Raw genomic sequence first — 18,883 nt, 5'->3', positions numbered from 1 at the left:
CTCAATTGTCCAACACCTATTCTTCCATCTTCCCTCTCAGCTGATGACCTTTCTTTCTAAGCAATCTAGAGAGAACTTCAAGATACCACCCACACCTTTATCCACTTAACTGTATTTGTGTCTGTATATATTCTGGCTTCTCTCCTATTATGATATTTCTGGCAAAGATCAATCCCTCATTTCCAGACTTGCCCACTCAAAAATACTTCAACAATTCTCTCCTCTTTCTCCTGAATTATCAGTATTTCCCTCTCTACTGAATCTTTCCACCTGCATATAAATATAATGTTATTTCTCTCATATTTAAAACAAAAACATTGTTGTCCCCACATCTCCCACTCCAGCTGGTGTCTCATCCTCTCCTTCCCTTCACAGAACCATCCTTGAAAAGACTTGTTTATGCTTACTCTTTGTAATTTTTCTTCCCATTCTCTCTTAAATGCACTCCAATGTTGCTTTTGTCCCACCACTCCTCTGAAACTGTCCTTAAAAAGCTCGCTAATGACTTCCATGTTGTGACATCTAGTAAATTCTCAGTCTTCATCTCATTTGCACTACCAGCAAGTGAGACTTGGCCAGTTGAGCACTCCCTATTCCTTGAGACATTACATCTTAGCTTTCAGGGCATTTTACCATCTTAGTTTTCCTATCTCACTGACTATTCCTTTTAAATCTTTGCTGAAGCTTCCTCATGTCTCCAGGCTCAGTTCTTAGACCTCTTTTCTTTTTATCTTCATTTACTTCCTTGGTGATTTCATTCAGTCTCATGGTTTTGTTTTTGTTTTTAATGTTTACTTATTTACTGTGAGAGAGGAGACAATTCCACACACACCTCAATCTCACAAACCCACAGACCATGAGATCATGACCTGAGCCGAAATCAAGAGGTGGATGTGCAACTGCCTGAGCCATCCAGGTGCCCCCAGTCTCATGGTTTTAAATAATAATCTGCCTGCTGACAACTCCCATATTTATATCTCCAGCCTGGACCTCCCCCCTGAACTCCAGGCTCACTGGAGTTCTACTGCCTACTGCTTGGATATCTAACAGTTATCTCAGATTTAATATATCCAAAATTGAGCTCCAGATCTTCCTCTCAAATCTGTTCTTCCTGAAATCTTATCTAAGTTAATGGCAACTCCATTCTCTTGGATAGGATTTTGGGTGACTGCCAGTTGAGTGTGATGGTGGAAAGAAGAATGGGAGAAATAGGACTGAACAGTTTTAGGGATAATAGGGAAGAAGAGTTCCAGTTCTGGTTCCAGACTTGGGGCTTACTGCTACTATGAGATACCAGCTGAGTGTCCTCACTTTTTCCTTCTCTGTAAGTGGCTGGTAAAGAGAGAGAGGAAAAATAAATGGGTGCTGTAATGAATCTTGGCGGGGGAGGGGGGGGGAAGAGGCACTAAAGTGTCCACTGTCTTGAGGACATCCTGAACTTAAATCCTGCCAAATAAGAGAGACAGAAATGAGCAAGGACTAGACAAACCAGCTGTACAAGAACCATAAAACTGCTCCTGGCCCTGGATATACAGAAAGAACAAACACAATGGATATCATTACCTATGGACATATGGTTGATGCTCTACAGGAAAAGGAGGAAGAGAAATCACTATGTATGATGAAGGTAGTACACATGAACAGTGTGCAGGAAGATAAGAGATTGAGAACTATTCTAGACTTTGAACTCTTCCTTATACTTAAGAAGCCATTTGCTTGTCCACACTCTCTTACTTGAAACCCTTCGGGCCAGATGTGTTTTGGAGTCAGAATTATTGTATTCTATAAAGGCGATAGGTACATTAGGCAACACCCCATAATCAAACACATTAATATTTCCTTAGTAAAATGTATGACTATTCTACATCAAGTGGGATTAATAAGGACTATAAGTGGCCTTACATCAGTTTAAATGAAGATTTAGCTACCAAGTAAGTTCTAGTCAGGTAAGGTTTTGTGACCAAATGAATTATGAGGAAACCTTGTTTTCAGAGCTTATGGACTTCAAAATTGTGAATAAGTGATTGAGTTAGTGATTGCACTAACTTCAACTTGGAGGAGCTCTTGCGAGACAAAATTATGACCAACTTTAAGTAAGAAACAAGTACATGTAGGTCTCTGGAATTTTACCTCTCATGATCTTTGGCAGAAGGATAGTACCTTCAGGGCCACCAAGTAAATCCAAAGAGATGAAAGTTAATTCTTACCAGAAATGTGGTATCCATTTCTGCTGTCATCAGCACTATGCCCTTTTCCTCCTTAAGTTCAGGGTAGTGATATAAAACCAACTGGCTGGCTGCAGCATCCCCTCGGGTCTGTAAGGACAAACACTTATCAAGGCTCAATAAGGTACCACCACACAAAACTGCAGTTTCAGAGCAATAGAGAGTCTGGAGGAAATTTGGGCTCTTAACAGCCCCTTGGGTGGCCAGTGAGTCAGAGGACCAGTGGGGGGGGGTGGGGGGGGGGGGTCAGGCTTGCCAAGGCACCGTGAAACTGACAGTTTGCACAGTGTTATTTGTGTCTTCAATTGAAAAGGGTTTGGCTTTTTTCCCAGAAAATGTTTACAGTAGGCAGTGAATCCTTCATCATGGCCATATATTTAAAAACAAAACGGCACAAGCAGCTACCAAATCAAGTTCTAAAGAAAGCAATATGCCTGTGTAATTGCCACTTTTATGGACTAGTGCATTTCACAGTTGAAATCTACTCCCCTTGGCTGGCTCTGAAGACTGAGCTCTTTTAAGCTGCAGCAAACAGCTGGAGAGTTTGCACATGGGCCAGATTTGTAATGTGCAGTTTTAAAATATAATCTGAGTGGGAGATAGGGGGGAAAAGAAGAATGGGAACATCATAATTTCATGAAGAGTGGAGAGGGTAGTGGTTATCAGACCTCAGTCCAGACTAGGAACAGAGGCTGGGTTCAAAGTTAAAGCCTTCATATAGTACAGGAGGAAACAACTATACATTTAAAAAAGATCTCTGGGTTTCATCTCTAAATTTCAGCAAGAGTCTTTCTAACTATCAATACCTAACTATTGCTAGGGTTCAGCCTCTCAGTTTCCCCTCCATATACTTCAAATATATTGATCATTTTGATCATAATTATGTTTCTGGATTTTTTTCTTATACTTGTCTAAGAGCTTCAGGAGGGCAGGGACCTTGTCTCACAGGTCTCCAAGTCTGAACATCATCCCTAACACAGTGGCATAATGGTTCAGTTCACAGAGTTTTGAGTCAATCAAATCTAGCCCTGGCACCTATTACCACACTCATCTATATTAGCTTCCTAACTTCCTAGCATGAGCTCATGTTCTTCTCTCTAGAGAAATAATGACAGTAACTATCTCATGGGACATTTGTGAGGATTAAAAAACATGATGTATATAAAACACCTGGCATATAGTAAGTACATCAAGGGTTGGCTATTATAGTATGTGCCCAATAAATATTATTTTTAATTCATCCACAAAAAAAAGTAAAGTCTGCCCCCTCATTCTGCTTTTTCTCTCCCCCCGCCACACCCTGCCTTTGTTTTTTTTTAACAAACATGATACAATTTTAGCATATAATCACATGGGATACATAAATGAAGAAACTCTTATTCTATCTTGTACTTTTTCCCCAGTGTTCAAAGCCATTATAACACAAGCTTGTGGATTTGGGGGCCAGATTTGGCCTCCAAATATATAATATAAATCCTAGTTATGATCTGATTTAAACTACTGACTTCTTTTTTAAAAGTTTCAAATGCTTTGGATTGAATTTCTTAATTTAATATTTGGGAATAAAACAAAGAAAGAGAAAGGATGGAAGGAAGCAAACAAAACGACACCTATGGAATGGAAACTATGCATCTAGCATCTTGGAAAGTGCTGACTTGGTTAATAAAACACAAGCAAGACATGGAATCTACCTTAGGGTTAAAAAGATAACCATCATAGTTCACCCATGTTTGTTAAGTGAGGCACATGCAGCAAATGGTATAGAGGTCTGGGGAAGAGACACAAGAGACCAGATGCAGTCAGAAAATACGTTTTGGGGTCTTTTCCAATTTCTAGGTATTGACTAGGGTCTAGACAGCTAGCCCGATACACAAAGTATGACAATTCATCAATACCAAAGCAAATACTGCTGGGAGTTAGTAGATACTGTGTCCTCAAACCTCAGCAAGGGCTCATAGTTCCACAAAGGAAGACTCCTTCTTCTAGGGGATGAGTACAGGCCACCTACCTGAATATTTATAAGTGCAGTGAAGTGGAGTTCAGTACCTGTCCATTGTCCTACAAAGAACTCATAACCTTCCCTTCTTGGTAGTGCACATAGAAACTATGGGAAATAAATACACAAGGATATAGATGAATAAATAAAATCATTTGTTCTACGTCCAACCACTTATATCATTTGCTCCATTTCTTCACTGTTTGGTCTTTAAACACTTTTTAAATTATAAAATTCATAAATGATAATCTAACAAATAGTCATATACTTCCCAATCCACCTAAGAATGAAAGCATTAGAGATCCAATTGAAGGATTCTTTCTCTGTCACCCATTCTAATCCCATTCCAGAGTAACATTTATCCTGCATTTGGTGTCTGTCATTATCTTTGAGGTTTTTATACTTTAAAGTGCATGCACATATCCATAAACAAGAAATATTACATGTTTAAAAACCTGTTGCATGTTTAAAAATTTAAATCTCACCAAACTATACGTACACTTGGCAACTTGCTTTTTTCACTTCACACTATACTTCTGAGATTTGTCTATGTTGAGAAATAAAACTCTAACTCATTAATTTTCACTGTTGTATGAAATTCTACTCTAGAAGTTTATCACAATTTATCTGTTCTTCTACTGATAATATGAGTTTTTCAATTTGTAAACTTTCTAATGCTGAATTAACTTTTGTTCTAATTATTACAATTGCTTTCTATTCTATCATTTGAGGCTGATACTGGAGCATGGTTCTAAACACAAAGAAATGATTAGTTTTAGGTTTACAATGTTTAGAATTGGGGATGAGTGGTAAAGAGAATGGTGCCAGAACAAAACAAAGTAAAAACAGTCCAATGCATGTTAGTCACGAACTGTCCCCTTATGACCAACCACTCAGGCTCTATTTTATTTTTATTAGATGACATAAACTCAGTGCCTAGCTAACAGGCAACTGATTTGATTTCTGTCACTCCTGGTCAGGGTACATTTTCTAGAATTTTGTAAAAATGGAACAAAATAACCTATACTTCTTTTGTATGATTTCTTTCATTCTGTGTAATTGTTCTGTGATCTATCCATGTTTTTGCATGTATCAATAGTTCATTCCTTCTTTTTTTTAATGTTTATTTATTTTTGAAAGAGAGAGAGAGAGAGAGAGAGAGAGCGAGCATGAGCGAGTGGGGGAGGCGCAGAGAGAGAGAGGGAGACACAGAATCTGAAATAGGCTCTAGGTTCTAAGCTGTCAGCACACAGCTAGATGCAGGGCTCAAATGCATGAACTGTGAGAAAATGACTTGAGCTGAGGTCAGATACTTAACCAACTGAGCTGCCCCAATAGTTCATTTGTTCTTATTGCTGAATATTATCCCACTGTATATGTATATATACACATAGCACCCCCACCGCCAATTTCTTTATGTACCTGTGATAGATTTGGGTATCTTTTAATATTTGGTTATTACAAATAAAGCTGCTATGAACATTTGTGTTATATGAACATATGCTTTCAATTCTTGGGAAAATATCTAGGGAGTAGAATAACTGGGTGGTATGTCAGGTATATGTTTAACTTTTAAAGAATCTGTCAGTTTTCTAAAGTGCTTTTACTGTTTTACACAATTATATCAGCAGTATATGAGAGTTCCAGTTATTCCACATCCTCACCAACACTTGGTATAGTCAGTCTTTTTAATTCTGGTCATTTTAGTGGTATCTCACTGTGGTTTTAATTTGCAGTTCCCATTATGAATAATAACATTGAGCATCTTTTCAGGTGCTTATCTGCCATTCCACTTCCACTGGTGAATTGTTTGAATCTTTTGCCCATTTTTAATTGGGTTGCCTGTCTTCTTAAGTTGTGAGTTTTTAATATATTCCTAGGTACAAGTCACTTGTCGATACATGTCTTGCAAATATTTTCTCCCAGTCTGTGGCTTGTCTTTTCAAATTTCATAACAATGTCTTTTGAAAAGTAGAGAGTTTTATTTTTCATTTATTGTGGTAAAGTATATGTAACATAAAAGTTATCATTTTAATTATTCTTAATTTTTTTAATGCTTATTTTATTACTTATTTTTGAGAGAGAGAGTGTGAGTGGGGGAGGAGCAGAGAGAGGGAGACAGAGAATCTGAAGCAGGCTCTAGGTTCTGAGCTATCAGCACAGAGCCCGACGTGGGCTTGAACTCCTGAATTGTGAGATCATGACCTAAGCTGAAGTCGGATGCTCAACTGACTAAGCCACCCAGAAGCCCCACATTTTAACTATTCTTAAGTTTACAATTTAGTGGCATCAAGTACATTCGCACTGTTGTACAACCATCACCACCATCCATCTCCACTTTTTTTAATTTTTCCAGACTAAAACCCTTTACCCATTAAACGGGAACTCCTCATCCCCTTTTCCCCCATCCCCTGGCAACCATCATTCTACTTTCTGTCCACGAATTTGACTATTCTAGGTACCTACACCTATTCTAGATCTATAAGTGGAATCATACAGTATTTGTCCCTTTGTAACTGGTTTATTTCACTGAGTATAATGTCTTCAAGGTTCATTCACGTTGTAGCATGTGTCAGAATTTCCTTCCTTTTTAAGGCTAAATAATTTTCTATTGGGTGTATATACCACATTTTGTTTATTCATCCATCAGTGGACACTTGGATTGCTTCCATATTTGAGCTATTGGGACTAATGCTGCTATAAACATGAGAATACAGGTAGAAAATTTTAATTTTGATGAAATCTGATTTACTGATTTTTTTTTTCTTTTATAGTTTGGGCTTTTTGTGATATACTTAAGAAATCTTTGCCAAAATCAAGATCACTAACATTCAGCCTAAGATTGCTTTTTTAAGAAGTTACATTTACATCTATTATCTATTTTGAGTTAATTTTTGGATATAGTATGAGGCAAGAGTAGAGATTCATTTTTTTGCATATGGAAAGCCAAACTGTTTTGTACCATTTGTTGAAGAGATTATCCTTTCCCCATTTAATTACCTTGGCACCTTTGCTAAAAAATAACTGACCACACATGTTGGTCTATTTCTGGATTCTCTCTTTGGTTCTGTTGATCTATATGTCTATCTTTATGCCAATAACACATTGTCTTCATTATTGTGGCTTTATATTAATTCTTGAAATCATGAAATGTAAGTCCTCTAACTGTTCTTTTTTTCAAAATCATTTTGTTATTCTAGGTCCTCTGGACATCCAGATAATTTTTAAAATCACTCTGTCAATTTCTTTAAAGAAAAAAAGCCTACTGGGATTTTGACTCAGATATTTACTCTAGAGATCAATTTGGGGGGAGAGGACAACGATAGTGAGTCATCCAATTCATGACCATAGTATACATCTCTCCATTTACTTAGATGTTTTTATTTTCTCTCAGTAATGTTTGGAAAATCTATTTGAGAATCTTGGAAATTATTACAGACACCAAATCAGCTGGTCCACCTCACCAATTCCCTTTTCCTAAGGTCTTCTGGCAGCTCATTACTCCAGCAACAATCTCATAATTCCTTAGGCACATACAATCAGGATAGCATGGCCAAAATCAAAAAGAAACTGCCAATAAAATAGAACATTAAAGGAAGGTGAAATTATTAAGGTCTCAGGTGTTGCCTCCCACATTCACTTATACTGAAAGAGATCCAAATCAGAAAGGGCTACACTGTGTCACAGGGCTAAAAAGCCAGAGACACTTATTGGGACAAATAAGTCCCATGATTTCTTAAGGCTGAAAATCTCACTTATCAGTAGAGTCAGCATGTGAGCATCTTTCTTAAATAAACAGAACACTATAACATGTGAGATAGTATGGAGTATGAAGAGATTGGCTAGAAAATATCCTTATTTGGTAGAATTGATAAGCAATCCTCATACGACCACTACAAACTTACTGTTGGACAGGACTGAGCTCGGGTCCAGATCAAGTCAAACTTCTCTTCCTACAGGTCAGAAAAGAATAAAATTCAAAAACAAGAAGACATAAGGCCTCAACCACACTTAAATTCACCAATATTGAATTCTATTCAATATTACTAAAAATATCTCTTAAGTTCTATTATTTACAAATCCCTCTTATGACAGAGAGAAAAATGTGATGTTACGTTTTGCTGCTCGTTGTCAGAACTACACGTCAAGAGTGGGTATTTCAAATGTTCCAAACTCTGCAAGGGACTCTGCCAAGTGCCACTGAGGCTGTCTGAGGGAGAGCCAAGAATGCCTGTTCAAACAATAAGTCGGTATTAGAGATCTAACATATCACAAAAAATATAGATCCTTTTGGCTGTTGAGCTCATGAAGGGCAAGGGTATATATGTGTAAGAGGTGGGGAAAAAATGATAGCAATACTCTCAGAGCAACCAAAAGGCCTGGCTTTATTTTTCCATCTCTAAGTTTACCTCCTTAATCTTAAACTCATACATGTAAATTCAGTATCTATTTGTGTGCTTGATATAACTTAACTTAAATGGCTTCCTCTTTAGGAAAGAAGAATAGTGGAAGAACTAGCTGATAATCCAGTACATCAAATACTTCCTTATGGCAGAAGTCATTGTAAGGGCACCGAACCAGAAGAAGCCAGCAGCACCCCTTCCCAGACACAAACCTCAATGGTCAAGCAGTGGCCAGTGACTATCTCCAAGACAGCAATTTCAAGCAGGGAAAAAATAAAGAAAACACCACTTGCTAAGGGGAAATGCCAGAAAAAGCCTAGGAGGAGGCTCTAAGTCAGCTCAGTAATAGGTCACTTATAGACAAAAGGGGAAGAAAAGCTATGCTAGAGGCCCTGCCTGAAATTCCAACAGCGTGGCTGGGAAACACCAAAAAGAAGTAAAATGCATTTGGAAATTGCTCAGCAACATGAACTTATACCATGCTCCCTTGCCAGAGACTTGAGTCTAAGAGACATTTCTAAACCAGAAAGAGGGAAAACAAGAGCCATAAATATACCATATGGAGCTTCCAATCTTTGGTGTTTAGGGCATAATAAAAACCCTCAGAGCTATAAATGTAAGTTCTCAAGAGGCAATAAACATTGGAAAGTAAAGGCAACTGCCTGCTAAGGGTAGAGACCTGACCTTCATGTTATAACACTTTCATTTTCCCCTCCAAACTACTTACAGGAATAACTGCGTAGACTGTATCTTTTGCTGCAAAATACTGCTGCCAAATCTGTACAAAAAAGAGAGGGTGTCTGTGACATGTGGGTAATCTTTTCAACCTGCGCCAAGAAATGGTGACAGCTTTCATTGCTCAGAGTAATATGCTATTTGACAACAGGGAAGAAAACCCAACGTGATGCTTTTATTACTAGTACATGATTACAAAAAAGATTTAATACCATCTACTCTTCTAGATGATTAAACTGTAACTCTGTAACAAATTCCTGCCAGGAATGGACAAATGGATTCCACGATCTTGTTAATCATTTCTCTCAAGATGTGATGTGCCTGTATGTAACAGACATGCTCTTTTATCTTCTTTTTACCTTCCCCAAACTCATATTCCCCAGCCAACTGTGGGCCTTGTCAGACAGCCAGGACATCAGTCATTCAGAACTCAGTGTCTGGAGTCAGGCAGACCTGGATGCAAATCCCAGCTCCAATCATTTGCTGGCCATGCTACTTTGGGCAAATTATTAGAAATCACTATATAACGTCAACATAATCATCAGTAAAATAGCAATAAAACCAACCTAACAGGATTGTTGTGAAGACTAGCTGAAATAAAGTAGGTTTGTGCTTAGCACAACAGAATTATAATGCAAACCAGAGACAAGTGCTCTGAGGGCAACAAAGAGGCACTTAACCCAAGTTAGGGAATGAGTGCCAGAGGAAGGGATACTTTTGCTGTATCCTGAAGAATGAACAGGGGTTAGCTGGGTGAACAAGGAGGCTGGGAAGACAAACACCATAGAAGAGACATATTCTAAGCAGAGAATGACAGCATCAGCAAAGGCACAGAAGTTGGGGAAGGCATCGCAGCCAAGGTGACACTGAGTGAGCTTTTGAAGAACAGGCCACCTTCCTTTAGAGATTCTCTGCTTTGTCAACATTTTCATTAAGATGGGTGAGACCTACAGTCAAAAAGAATGAAATCTTGCCATTTGCAACTACATGGAGGGAACTGGAGGGTATCATGCTAAGTGAAATTAGTCAGAGAAAGACAAAAATCATATGACTTCACTCATATGAGGACTTTAAGAGACAAAACATAAGGATGAACATAAGGGAACATAAGATGAACATAAGGGAAGGGAAACAAAAACAGGGAGGAGGAAAAAACAGAGAAGACTCATAAATATGGAGAACAAACTGAGGGTTACTGGAGGGGTTGTAGGAGGGGGGATGGGCTAAATAGGTAAGGGGCACTAAGGAATCTACTCCTGAAATCATTGTTGCAGTATATGCTAACTAATTTGGATGTAAATTTAAAAAAATTAAAAACAAGTTAATAAAAAAAAAAAAAAAAAAAAAAAAAAAAGATGGGTGAGCCCTAACTGAAGACATTAATCAAAGTATGATCTAACCAACACAGAGTATAGAGGACTATTACCTCCTAGGACCTGGGCAAATCACTCTGTCAATGCGGCCTAAAGCTGCTTTGCTTTTTTTTTTTTTTTTTTTTTTTTGCATGTCAGACACTGTCTTTTCATTTTAAGGACAGCACATCCAGCTATTTTTATTTAATCTATATTAGTAGATAGGTCATGAACCAACACTGACATTTATAGGATGGACAGACGTTTACTAACACAGTTGATCTTGGTTACTCAAAATTCTTTTAACAAACACAAATTATGTCTAAAATTGTAAATCTGAATGATATTCATCACATGATCAAGCTGCTTGGGCCTGGCTTTTCTCTCTCCTAAAGGACATGCTTGGTGTCCACTTTCTATTGGCACTTCTTCCCAAAGACAGTTTGAGGTCTCCTACAGACTTTGCATAAGCCTCTATTAACAGAAGTTAGAACCTGTGCTGTTCTTATCTGTTTTTGTGTCTGTCCTTCTACTAGGTTAAAACTCCTTGAGAGTAAGGGATTCTCTCATTTAATTTATGGGTCTGACATACAGTCTGACATTTAATAGGTATTCAATAAATGCTTCTGCTGAAACAAATGATACAGCACCCGAAGAAAACTCGTGGCAACTGGCACAACTTCCGGAAAGGGAATATGAAGCAGAGTCAAACAGACAGGGGTCTGAATCCCAGCTCTACCACTGACTAAGTTACTTAATCTTACAGTTTCCTCAGTTGTAAATTGGAAGTAATAGCACCTACTTTACAAGGCAGTTATGAGAATTTACTGAAATAGTGCATATGAAGCATTAAGTACAGGACCTGACACACAGTCTACTGCTTTTATTATGATTTTGATTTTCTCAATATACCTAAAATAATTAATGGAATTACAAAGAATACCAATAGATCGACTATAGTCTAATTAGAGAGAAAAGAATCACAGACATGAAAATGTAAATAGCAATGCAAATCAAGGCATGTGGGATGACCAAACAGGCAGGATAGATGGTAAGTGCTTTGAAGTGTCCAGAAAGTTTCCTGAAGGAGAGCCTATAACAGAGGACTCTGAATGCTAAGCAAATGAATATGGGAAGTCACCGAACATTTGCAAGTGGGTTACTAACAAAATACTTATTTTTATTCATTTACTTAAAAATACAAACGTAGCACTCACTCTGTGCCAGGCACTGTTCTATATGCTTTATAAATATTAACTCATTTAATTCCTCAAATATCTCTAAGAGATAAGTACTATTATTATCTTCACTTTACAGATAGGGAAACTAAGACCCAGAGAGATCAACTAACTTATCAAAGTCATTCATGTAGAGAGTGGCAGAGCCAGGACTTAAAACTGGCAGCTTGGCCTAGAGTCTGTGTTCTTAACCAATATACTATGCTTCTCCATAATGAAACTGGTAAGGTTATGAGAGGTGGAAAAGCAGCGAGAAAAAAGAGCAGAGAAACCTATTCAGACAGGTAGTACAGCAAGCCAGGAAACGGTACTGATTATTTTATTTTTTGAGAGAGAGAGAAGGGAGTGCACATGAGCAGGGGAGGGGCAGAGAGAGGAAGAGAGAGAATCTTAAGCAGGCTCCACACCAGTGCAGAGCCTGGTGAGATCATGAGATCATGACCTGAGCAGAAATCAAGAGTTGGATGCTTAACCGACTAAGCCACTCAGGCACCCCAGTATGGATGACTTTAAATAAGATGTGGGCAACAGGAATGAAACAGAAAGGTGAAATGTGAGTTGGTTAGACATATAGGAGTAAAACCAACAAGGACAAGCTTTCTTATGCCATTCTTTTTCATGTAATTCATCACTTTAACTTTCTATAACCACCTTTCATTTTGGCTAGAAAAAGGTATCAAGAAATGTATGCTGCTTTCTACTTCCAGATTTGGTTTACAGAGCACACATTTTCATAAAGTATGCCAATCCATTTTCATTCATTACCTGTCTTATTTCTTCTGCAGTTTTGTCTTTCACCATCTCAATGTTAAAGATTGAACTGAGAGTCTGGATGACAAAATAAAAGGCAATTAACATCCACAATTTAAAAAATAAAATAGCTTAGCTCTATCTATAAACCTTGTCAGATGCAACATATCAGGACAGTGGAGCAGATCTTCGGTAAGTAGAAAACATGTATAAGAAAATCTGCGGGGCGCCTGGGTGGCGCAGTCAGTTAGGCGTCCGACTTCAGCCAGGTTACGATCTCGCGGTCTGTGAGTTCGAGCCCCGCGTCAGGCTCTGGGCTGATGGCTCGGAGCCTGGAGCCTGTTTCTGATTCTGTGTCTCCCTCTCTCTCTGCCCCTCCCCCGTTCATGCTCTGTCTCTCTCTGTCCCAAAAATAAATAAAAAATGTTGAAAAAAAAAATTAAAAAAAAAAAAAAAAAGAAAATCTGCATGCCCAGAGAAGTGAACCCCTAAGCCCAGGCAGATTTTCACAGTACTATTCCTGGAGAGTATCTATAAGTACTTTGTGAATGCTTCATCCTCACTAATGAGCACTACAGCACCTTGTAGCTGGTAAGAGAAGAAAATCTGGTTGTTACCTTAACTGCTATTCTACCAGAGGTGGCTCCTTATTTGCAAATTAAATGAGCGTAAACATGCTTTGATCTTTCAAAAAAATACTTCCTATAGAAAGAAAGGGTATCTTTATTTCTATATTACTGTATTTACTTCATATTTCCTATAGCACCCCCGGGACCCAGACTATGCTAGAGGTTATATCAAGGACATAAACATTTTTAGAAACATTTCTCATCTCCACAGTTGGAAAAAAAAAAAATCGCCAAATTGCTGAACCACGGTAAATATGTTCAAATTTGCAGCCTCTTGTTATAGATGTTCCACATGACTCCAGACTTGGGTCTTTAACTAGAAACCTACCTTGTCCTTAGTGAATCCTCTGCTCACAGGCTGTTTCCCCAAGGGGTCTGTCTGAAATACATGTTGAGACAGGATATTTATCTGTGCTTTACTCATAAGAAAAAGACCACAAAGCTAGGTGAAGGGCCCAATATCTCATTTTAGTAATCTGACACTACAGAACTCACTTTTCTCTATTCTATATAGTAACTGTACACACTGTCTGAAGAGTTATTGTTTGTGATATAACTTTTCTATGACTAAGCTTTTGAGATACAGAGATGAAAAAAGATTCTTTGTTAGTAACTACCATCTAATGGTACTGACAGTCCATTTTTGTGTCTGTCCTTCTACTAGGTTAAAACTCCTTGAGAGTAAGGGATTCTCTCATTTAATTTATGAGACTGCCACTATGGACATGAGGGACTCCTTCCCAGAATGAGAGCTGCTTGGGTTTCCTGCACTCTGCTCTCTCTGATCTGCTCCATAGTGAGCCACAAAGAAGGCAAGAAATGAAAAAATGTATTTTCCAAGGCTACTTCTTATCTGTGACAGCACTTCTGATGGCAGCCATCCTCATCAGACTAGAGTGTTTTCCAGCACACACTCTTTTTAATTTTTTTTTAAATCTTATTTTTGAGAGAGAGAGAACACGAGCAGGGGAGGGGCAGAGAGGGGAGACACAGAATCTGAAGCAGGCTCCAGGCTTTGAGCTGTCAGCACAGAGCCTGACGCAGGGCTTGAACCATGAACCATGAGATCATGACCCGAGCAGAAGTCAGACGCTTAACCGACTGAGCCACTCAGACGTCCCTCCAGCACATACTCTTAATATTCCCTCCATCAAATTAGTGATTATTTCTTCTCCTCCCACTATTTCTGAGAAAGGCCACATCCAGGAAATCCTATTTTGAGATTTCTGATAGCATGGATGGTTTCTTCTAAGTCTTCCTCTGAATTTCTTAGTTCAAGTCCATGCCTTTCAGAAGGAGTATAATCTATACCTGGGATTCTGAGGCTAAAAAGCACTTTCTGCACAAAACCCTGTCTTTTCTTATTCTGTGCCTTCACAAATTCAAACCTTTCATAAATGATGCCCACAGACTGGTACCCATAAATTAGACAAAAGTCTGGTGTAGAAAAATCTATTGGATACACCCTGGTCTTTTTGGTCATACCCCTATCCTGTGGCAGCATCCTAATGCAGTCTGTCCTTCATATGTAAACTTTCTAGAAAAGAGAGAATAGATTTCATTTTCATACCACTCACCTTCAGATGCGTTGTGAAAACAAAACAAATGAAGCCCTCCACCTGCACAGCTGCCTTCTCCTCTTACTCACTAAGCCTGATGTATTCTTTTCCCACAATGTCCCTCCAATCCATTCTTTATTTCCATTTGCACTTATAGAAATAACAAATTTAAGCTCTAAGTATAAGCTTAGTGTGTTGTTGTTTTTTTTTAATTTTTTTTAACGTTTATTTATTTTTGAGACAGAGAGAGAGAGACAAAGCATGAACGGGGAGGGGCAGAGAGAGAGGGAGACACAGAATCGGAAGCAGGCTCCAGGCTCTGGGCCATCAGCCCAGAGCCCAACGCGGGGCTCGAACTCACGGACCGCGAGATCGTGACCTGAGCCGAAGTCGGATGCTCAACCGACTGAGCCACCCAGGCGCCCCTAAGCTTAGTGTGTTTTATCTAACCCTAAGACACCTCTTAAGAAGCACCATTATTTGATGCATCAGAAAATGACGCTAACTAAATAACATAGCCTACTTTCAGATCACATCAATTTTAAGACAATTTTGGAAATGTTAAAATGTAAAAATAAAAAAAAGTAGGCTTTAAATAATGAAATAAGGTAATTAAAATTATAGTTGAAAGTATCTGCCCAAAGTGTCAAGAGCACTTAATAAAACATTAAAATGGGTACATTAATACTCCCCTACAGATGCTTTGGAAATCTGTATGGACAACTTTTCTATTATTACAATAGTTGACTGGACGAAGACATTTGTATTTATGGGAAGAGAAGGGGTGCCAGGAGCTGTGATCTTGCTGATGAGTTCCACAAATTTTCCCTCATCCTGCACAACTTTTCAGGGTCTAGCCAAATATCTTTGTAAGTGAAAAACCTTTTTACAATTACTTGCAACTGGAATCTAATTCATTCATTCTTTCTTTCTTTCTTTCTTTCTTTCTTTCTTTCTTTCTTTCTTTCTTTCTCTCTCTCTCTCTCTCTCTCTCTCTCTCACTCTCTCTCTCTCTTTTTAACACGGCTTTAACAAACACTGAAATTTTCAGAAATGCAATTATTATATAACTTAAAAGAAGGTTGTACATTATGGAATCTCATGAGGATCACCGAAAACAACATTGCTTATGATTTGGGAGTTTTTTTAAAGTAATAATGTAACACCCCTATACCAGTCAATATTTGCTGCTTACGTCTTCATGGGGATTTCACATGGAGGCGAAAACCTCTGATGACTGCATTAGGTTTCACAGCATAGTTGTGCTCAAGAACTTAGATACTAAATTTCACTTATAAAAATTTCATTTGTATCATTCATTCATTATAGAAAAATATCATTCATATCATCTACTAAATAAGTATTTTATTAAAAAGTTCTTTCCTTTATATTACAGCTAGGGCATTATACTGATTTTTTCCCCCTGAAATTATGTGCACCAGTGGGTTACACTGTCTACATACCATTTCAGTATAGAAAATGGAGAATTAAAAAAACTTTTTTTTTTTTTTAAAAAGGGGATGTTGGGTCTCATGTGGTAGGGAACCAATGACTCAGAGTTAAGAAAAGGCTTTGGGAATGGAGTCATTAGCCCTCTTCTATCTACCTAGATAGTAAAGACAGAAAGTCATTATTTACCCAGGAGTTGCCATAATTTAAATTACATTTTAGGGGCGCCTGGGTGGCTCAGTCGGTTAAGCATCCGGCTTTGGCTCAGGTCATGATCTCACGGTTTGTGAGTTCGAGTCCCACGTCAGGCTCTGTGCTGACAGTTCAGAGCCTGGAGCTTGTTTCAGATTCTGTGTCGCCCTCTCTCTCTGTTCCTCCCTCACTTGTGCTGTCTCTCTCTCAAAAAATAAACATTAAAAAAAATTAAATTACATTTTACTTACATTTTATCTTGTCATCATAAAGTTGAATTTCTAACTCTGTTTACAAAAGGGGACAAAGAGCTTTCCCATGTCACATTAAAAGTTTATAATATAGTAATATTTCCAAGAGCTACTGACTTGTAATCTTGGCACTATAAATGTTTATTATAGGAAATTATATTTGTTAAAATATTGTAGTAGAGACCTGTTTGTTTACATAAAGTTGCAAACTATATTTGTCATAGGAAGTTGAATTTGTTCCCCAACCTTGCAATGATTAACCCAGTACCTATTGCTTTTGTTCTAATTAACTCACTCAGTTATTTAAAAACTGAGCGGATTCTCTTAAAATTTAAAACACCTAAGGCAAAAAAAGTTATTCTCCAAATTAAATAAAAATCTCTCATTCTAAAACACAATGCAGAATCCCAATTTTCTACTGTATGTTATCTCAAGTCTACACCTGGATTACTGCATATGCTTCCTGGTGTTAGCCTCTCCCACTCCAATTTGTTCTTTTTCTTTTTTTCCCCCAAGTTGTTCTATGTACCACTCTAGTTTAGTATTTTTTTTAATGTTTATTTTTGAGAGAGTACACATATGTGTGTGTGCGTGCGCACACACACACACACACGTGAGCAGGGAAGGGGCGGAGAGAGAGGGAGAGAGAGAGAGAATCACAAGTAGGTTCCACGTTCTGCATGGAGCCCAATGTGGGACTTGATCTCACAATGAGATCATGAGCTGAGCCGAAATCAAGAGTCTGAAGCTTAACTGACTGAGTGACCCAGGTGCCCTTAGGTTAGTATTTTTCAAATCATAGGTTGTGAAATCAATTTACTAGATTGTGACCAAAGGTTTTTAAAAGAAAATAAGATGCATTGCATGTACTAAAAGTAATCATTGTTTTGTAAAAACTTTGCTTCAGTTATAATCATACACATGTGTGTACTGAACTGCAATGTAAAATATATTTCCTACTGTGGCTCATGATCAAAAAGTTTGAAAAGCACTGCATTAGATTTCAACAGGCTCTCCCCCAGCTTTGATTCTTGTTTAAGGATAATAATAGCTATGAAGCACTTTTTTGTCCCCTGATCCCTACAGCCCATTGCCATACACATGGCTTGCTTTGACCACTCTACTGCATCCCCCCAGAAGCATGCCTTTTTCATCCCTCTGTTTCTCTACCATGACCACAGCACCTTGCCAGAAAGAGCAGGATACCCTTTATGGATGGATCCTGAGATGAATATAATGAGGCTACATTCAGGGGGGGTGGAGCACTGGTGAGCCAAAAACACAAAGGGGGCAGGTCTTACCTTCTGTTCCACACATTTGATAAAGTCACCTTGTCTGGAGTGCCCCACTGGCTGCTTCCGAAACTCACTGCGCTTCTCTAGTCGGGATTCAAAAGCAGCTGGGTCAGATCTGATTAAAGGTAAACCAAAAATTAAACTACTTGAGCCTTTTTGGATTTGGAAATAACAAAGCATCATGTTCCACTTCCAGAGAGAGAGGACACAGGCATTCAGAGGTTGAAGGATTTGCCTACAAATCAAGAAAGTGGACAAAGATATCCAGTTATTTAACAACTGTTAATCCTCAAGGGGCCTGTGTACGATTCTTCTCCTGCAGGATATTTCCTAGGGTGATGCAGAGCTTGGTCCCTCAGGTACTTATACTCTACATCCTTGGAATTCAGTCCTCAAGATGGGAAGGGGACTTTGAAGTCATCTTGCTTGGTTGTCCTACTCAGGCAGGAGTCTAATAGCACTCCTAGTAGATGTTTTTACTTGAACACTGTTACTTGAACACATTTAGTTCTTGGACATCCTCTTTCCCCCACTCCCAGGTTAAATACTTGTTTATTCAGATGCAGATGATTCAGAGGCTTTAGGCAGCCTATTTTGCAGGAGATTTAGTATCTGAGTATCTCCCTGATTCTCTCCCAAGACCTTGCTCCTGCAGATGGAACAGCAGAACTTGTCCTTTGTGTCAAAATGAAGCTAGTCTTCAGGCTATGTTGGGGCTGACATCCTTGTTAAGAAGTCTCCAGGCTGTGTAGGCAACAAGGTGATATTTGCCACTGTACACTTTGGTGAAGACCTCATATAGGGATTCC

At 38.4% G+C, this 18,883-nt stretch overlaps 1 protein-coding gene across 2 annotated transcripts in view; it reads right to left on the bottom strand.

Moving 5' to 3' along the window:
• The window catches only part of ATPAF1 (ATP synthase mitochondrial F1 complex assembly factor 1), a 28,506-nt gene that overhangs the window by 7,065 nt on the left and 2,558 nt on the right, over positions 1–18,883 (bottom strand). The window contains exons 2-8 of one of the 2 annotated variants that reach the window (XM_058717509.1): positions 18,081–18,189; positions 13,657–13,707; positions 12,715–12,777; positions 9,352–9,402; positions 8,127–8,174; positions 4,234–4,329; positions 2,208–2,315 (exon numbers count right to left, since the gene is read on the bottom strand). In XM_058717509.1, the coding sequence (XP_058573492.1) occupies positions 2,208–2,315; positions 4,234–4,329; positions 8,127–8,174; positions 9,352–9,402; positions 12,715–12,777; positions 13,657–13,707; positions 18,081–18,189 (526 nt within the window). The remainder of the gene's footprint in view (positions 1–2,207; positions 2,316–4,233; positions 4,330–8,126; positions 8,175–9,351; positions 9,403–12,714; positions 12,778–13,656; positions 13,708–18,080; positions 18,190–18,883) is intronic. The other variant, XM_058717510.1, reaches the window with a different exon arrangement.

The sequence above is a fragment of the Neofelis nebulosa genome, chromosome 2, assembly GCF_028018385.1.
Source record: "Neofelis nebulosa isolate mNeoNeb1 chromosome 2, mNeoNeb1.pri, whole genome shotgun sequence".
NCBI classification, from domain to species: domain Eukaryota; kingdom Metazoa; phylum Chordata; class Mammalia; order Carnivora; family Felidae; genus Neofelis; species Neofelis nebulosa.
The sequence above is the reverse complement of the archived record's forward strand: the minus strand, read 5'-3'. Positions and strand labels throughout refer to the sequence as shown.